Genomic DNA, 6,000 nt, shown 5'->3' with positions numbered 1-6,000 from the left:
AATCAGAGGTAGGTGCCTCATTAATAAAATTAAAGGTCTGGATAAAATCACAGATGGAGAGAGCTGAGAGTGAGGTTTTAGATCTTCCAGTCCAACTGTTTTGTCTCTTACTCAACAGATGAAGAAACTGAGGTCCAGGCGGTTAAGTGACAGGTGGTTGCTGCTGAGTCACTTTCAGTTGCGTCTGACTCTTCGTTAACCTACTTGGGACTTTCTTGGCAGAGGTCCTGGAGCGGTTTAGGCCATTTCCTTCTCTAGCTCATTTTCCAGATGAGGAAACTGAGGCAAACAGGATGAAGTGACTTGTCCCGGGTCACAGAGCTAGTAAGTGTCTGAGGCCAGATTTGAACTCAGGAAAATGAGTATTTCTGATTACAGGCCTGGCACTCTAACCACTGCACTACCTAGCTGCCTAAGTGACAGAACCAGATGTAGAACCTAAGTCCAGTGATTTCTGCTACCCCATCCTATCTCCTATGACCTCTACAGTCACTTTCAATTAGAAGATGCCACCATATCATATAATAATTCAATCTAGAGATACCAATTTTCTGAAAAGTTCCATTATCCCAAACTTTTTCTTATTGAAAAATAAATGATCATTTTCTTCTATTGTGTCATTGCTTAAGTAAATAATATTTCAGTTCTAAAAACTATGTAGGTATAAAAGTAAGAGAAAGAACCAAGTGTAGAAAAGAAAAAAACATTAAGAATTTGAAAAATTAATATTGAGCAATTGTGGGAATATCTAGGCTGGTCCAGGGTAGACATAAACTGCCTTGTTTTATTCTAAATTCAGCTCACTGGTTTATGTTGAAAAGTGAAAGGTTATTATATGGACTTACTGGGCAAAACCAGATTTTATAAATAATTACCTGTCAGGCTGTTCAAGATAGACAAACATACACCAGACCAACAAAAACATGGATCTGTCATATTTCTGAGAGAAATGTGTGTTGAGTCTTCATTCTCTGGATTTCAAGTAGATCAGGTAAAATGGAATGAAAAAAAACCCCCAAACTTATATTTTCTGTCTCATTCATGCTTTTAAATGTAAAAAGTGGGAGGGGGGGGGAAGAGTGATACATCTAGAAAAGGAATTTTGATGTGAAAAAAACAGCCCTTGAAAATTTTATTCCCTTTATAAGCCTGGCAGATTGAAACCAAATACAATAAATGCTGTCCTTTTAAAAGTTGGGATGTTTACTGCAAGCTTATAATTTTCCATGATTAGGGATGCCAAGAAAAATAAGAATGATGATAAAAAGAAAAGTTTAATCATACATTTCAACAAGCACAGATGGAACATCAAAACCCCTTGGAAATCTTACTATATTATATATCCTAGTTTTTAGTTCCTGACATTCAGATTTTTTCCAGAAGCAGCAACACTCAGCAGGTAAAGGAGAGTGAACTAACAAGAATAATATGGAGCGATCTCATATGCAATTATTATGGAACAGCCTCAGTATTTACTCACAAGGAGGCGATGACAAATGAGTTTATTTTTCACTTTTATTCATTCATCACAAAGGTTTCTTGGAAGTGTATAGAAACAATGATGAACACAAGATTGTGAAACTTAAATCACTGAAGACAAAATTTCCTCTTATCTAAGTTCTATGGGTATTGATAACAAGTTCAATCAAAAAGAATTACAAGTATTACAAATTTATATGGAACCAACATTATTTTTTCAGCCTATAACAGTATTTTCTACTTTAGAAAGCATGTAAGAGAAAGGCAAAATATAGAGCCACTATTAGGAAATGGGTAAGGTCAAGCTCTCTGGATCAGCCTTTCAAGACCCATATCCCACACTTCTAACAATAATTTTCCTTCTCTAATATACCCCTGGCCTTGTTGAGCCTGAAATGGTACCATTTTCCAATCTTGATTTGAGAGGAGAGTGAGAATAAATGTTATAAAACAGAAAAATAAGAAGAATGGCTGGAAGAAATGCAGGAGGGAAGAAAGGAGGCAAAAGAAAGGAAACAGTAGTGAAAGCAGAGAGATTGACAGAAGAGAAAGTAAGGGTCAGAAAGGGCCAGGGCCAGATGGATGACCAAGGTCTGAGCATTACTAACTATTTCCAACATGGATATTCATTTTTAGAAATTGAGATGTCACAGATAAATATTAAAAAGAAAAGTTGTTGCAGCTGTGTTTTTCTCTTTTTTGTCCCAAAGTTAGATTGCAAAATGTATCAATGAAAATATGCAGACAACACACACACACACACACACACACACACACACACACACACACACCCCACACACATACACCCCCACCCTCATCCCATGGTTCTTTAGATAGGGGAGCCGATAGCAGTAAATCCATTGCAAATTTCAAAATTCTGTGATTTGCATTCTTGTCCACCTACACGCTATCCCAAACATCCTGCCATTAATTAGCTCAGTGTTCCATCTGGTAAACAACAGTAATCATTGAGGGGGGCTAGAAAAGAGCTGGAGTCAGCCTGTTGATAGTCACAACAAACCAGAAGGCTCCTTAGCAGATGGAGAACTCAACCTGTATCTCTGTCTCGTCTCCTCTCGACCGACGGGCCAAAAAAATCACCATAACACAACGCTGCCTTTCCTGTTGCTGTAGTCATATCCACGTACACATTAGCAGGCTAAGAAAGTCATTCCATTTCTGCGGTAGGCACTCTGTCAAAAGAGAAAGAAAAGCTGCAATGAATTATCACATCAGCTCCAACAAGGAAAAGGAGGCCAGAGAAGAGTAGAACCTCCTTCCTGTTTTAGAGACCATACTGGCTGCAACCTAAGAGTGGGCTTCATCTGAACATTTCTGGTGGGGAAGCCATAAGCAACTGCTTTGTCTGTTAAAAAAAAAAATCACTGTGGTTAACAAGTGGTTAGTGCTTCTATTTCAGGCAGGCAGCAGACATGCAAAAATATGACATCCCGCTTTGTTAATTGTCTGGGCCTGGCTCTGTGGAAGGGATGCTGTGCTGAATCTGCTGGTCCTTTACAGGCATGTGTTCTCTGTTCACCATGCTCAAGAATCACTTCTAACTCAAGTATCTTAATAGTCTATAAATCACTGACTCATTATAGTCTTCCCAAGGTTAATTTATGGGCCTAGCCCAAAGCTATGTAAACAGACACTAATCGAGTCCTCTTACTTTCTCTCTTCCCACCGCCTGCCTCACCCCAAATAAAGTGGGCTCAGAGGAGCTCTGTACAGCAGGAGAAACTTTGATCTTTCATAAGATGATGGATTGTATATAGACGGTAGGATTCAATCTTTTCATTAGAGGAAATGGAAACAATAGGTAGTAAATCCAAGCTTATGCAGAGACATAATCAATTCAAATTTAAAAAGACAAGTCAGCATTTTTACACTCTAGACTAGAGTGAAATATCACTTTTTCTTCCATTGATGAGACACAGAAACAGAGGCACACTGTTTAGGTGACTGGTCTAAAATCACAGATTCAGACCTGGGGTGAGGCAGAATAAAAATCCAGGTCTTTGGAATTAAAACCATCCTGCCAACCTGGATACAGAACATCCAATAATTGAAATACTTAAAGTTATCAGTAAGACCTTTGGTAATTCGAAATTTTTTGCTTATGTTGCACTTCTGAGGGAGAAGATGTAAAGGATGTAACAAGTGTTACAGAATTAGAAGTTCATGAGAAAAAACAAAAACCTCTAGGGAATATCCTGAGGTCAGCAGATATTCAGGTGAACTCTCTCATCCTTAACAGCTAGACTCCAGCTAAGACGCTACAGGAAGAATTTATGCTTAGAATGATTATACAAGGCATGGCTTCATCTTTAATCTTTAAAAATGACTGAATGATATGCAGTGTACTATGATTACTAAGGCAAGGATAATTAGATTACTGGAATGTGACAGATTCAGTATCCCCGGATTTCAGTAAGGCATTCGACAAAGTCTCTTGTGATACTCTGTTAGGCAAGATGGGAAGATGGCTGGATGCTGACATAGAATTTGTAGTTTGTTGAGTACCTAGAAAGATCCTAAGAGTGTTGATTAGTGGATCAACAAAGAACATAGTGTGGGTGCTTAAAAAAATCCAATGTGATAGTCTGCATTACCAAAGAGTGCCTTGAATCAGTGAGGCAATAGTTTCAGTGTACCCTGCCTCAAATAGACCACATTCAGAGTATTGTGCTCAGATCTGGGTACCAAATTTTAAAAGGGACACTGACTGAACGAAGCTCATCCAGCATGATGAGGTGAAAATAAAACCCCAGTCACGTCAGGATTGTTTAAAGGAACTGGGGATGCTTAGCCTCAAATACAAAGCTTAAAGGAGGCACGATAACTGTGTTCAAATATCGTAAGGGTTTTCTCATAGAAGAGAGATTAGACTTACTTTGTATAGACCCAGGGTATAGAATTAGGGCCAGAATAAGGGAAGTTACAGGGTGACAGATCTCAGCTCAACATAAGGAAGAATTTTCTAAAAATGATAATTGTCAAAGATTGAAATGCACTGACTCCTGAGAAAATGAGGTCCCTGTCATTAGAAGGATTTTAGCATTAGTTGGATGGCCACCTTTTAAGGATGCTTTAGGGGGCAGAGGTTGGACTAAATGGCCTGTCCAATGCCTTCTAACTCTAAGACTCTCTAGGGGACACATTTTAGAAGAACTGCCAACAAGTGCAAAACCAAAAAAAAGGCTCTCTCGCTTATCAGGACATTTGGTTAACCTCGTTCCCTCCAAGTATTGCAATTAATCCTTACTTTGAGCTTGTTCAACCATGAGTATATTGCTCTCTGCTCCCAGTGCCTGCCAAACCCTCCTCTGGGGGTTGTCCCCAGGTGCAGTTCACTCCCGATGAATCGATCAGGAAAGCGGAAGCACAGAACGTGTTGCTATCTTCACTCCTTTGAGCTCTCTCCTGGCCTTGCTCTACACTTCTCTTGTCCCATACTCCATTTCTAGATTGGAATAAATTTTCTAACATGGACCAGTAGGATCACACTTTCCCCTCCAGACTGTGTATTGAAGGATAGTGTTAAATGAGTTTCTCAGACAGCCACCAATAACTTTCAGAAATGGATAAAGTGTTTCCCCACAACCACAAGCGAGGGAGCCTCAGGCCTTGAAGCTGCCCCTTCCACCATGGCCGCCAAACAGCATGCCAAAATAATACTTTGAGCTCCCTGACCTTGATATTTTTAAATTTTACAACCACAGTGACAACCTTTAACATAAACATAATATTTAAAATGCCTGTACAGTTTACACCGAGATAAATGAACCTGAGTGTAAAGTTGGATTCCTATGAAAAGTAAATGGCTGAATTCTGCCCTGTTCAGGAAAGGGTTTTTGGCTTAAAGGTAGCTGTTGGCTTGGCTGGGTTCACCTAAGAAATAATCAAGTTTAAAAGTTGCCAAGCTGGCCATTAGTGAATGAGCGCCCCATGCCACTGGAAAGGTCGCTTTCTGAACATCTCTTCCAAGAATCTTCCACTGTAGTTCATGTTCCTATAGCTTCATGTCATATGACAGGTGTGGACTGGAATGAATATTCTAACATAGATCAGTAGGATTCATTCTCTGGGGCAACAGCTAACAAATACCGTTCTCATATATCATCATGTTACCTTTGAGATGAATCAAATTACATGCTATTGGTGTTAGGTTCTAAAACAGAGAGAAGGAAAAAAATGGAAATATGAGGTATGAAGGCAGTTTCACAAGATTGTCTCCCGGAGTGTTGCTCAGTGTGAAATGGTAGGAAGAGAATGGAACTGGGTGTCAGGAGACGTGAGTTCTATTCTTAGCGGGCCTTTATCCTAGAATCTGGGCAGGTAATGACCATGGGCCCAGGGGTGTGCTATCAGTCGGTTGCGTTTAGATGTGAGCTATAAACCTCAATCTCAGTAAAATTTCATTCTGATATGGTAGAGCTTTTAGGAATCTGAAATGGAAAACCTTATAGTGCAAGATCTACACACCATGTACAACAAGACATACACATTGTTGTTTTA

The 6,000-nt window shown here is 39.4% G+C and overlaps 1 protein-coding gene across 4 annotated transcripts in view; it reads right to left on the bottom strand.

Annotated features, from left to right (window-relative positions):
- Positions 1-1,497: 1,497 nt before the first annotated feature.
- The window catches only part of SUPT3H (SPT3 homolog, SAGA and STAGA complex component), a 652,600-nt gene continuing 648,097 nt past the window's right edge, over positions 1,498-6,000 (bottom strand). For all 4 annotated transcript variants that reach the window (XM_078155335.1, XM_020993836.2, XM_020993835.2 and 1 more), the window contains one exon: positions 1,498-2,672. In XM_078155335.1, coding sequence (XP_078011461.1) covers positions 2,631-2,672 — 42 coding nt within the window. In that variant the 3' untranslated portion in view covers positions 1,498-2,630. The remainder of the gene's footprint in view (positions 2,673-6,000) is intronic.

This window comes from Phascolarctos cinereus, unplaced genomic scaffold, assembly GCF_003287225.1.
Source record: "Phascolarctos cinereus isolate Bilbo 61053 unplaced genomic scaffold, phaCin_HiC Scaffold_5;HRSCAF=322, whole genome shotgun sequence".
Classification (NCBI taxonomy): Eukaryota; Metazoa; Chordata; class Mammalia; order Diprotodontia; family Phascolarctidae; genus Phascolarctos; species Phascolarctos cinereus.
This window is presented reverse-complemented; position numbering and strand designations above follow the sequence as displayed.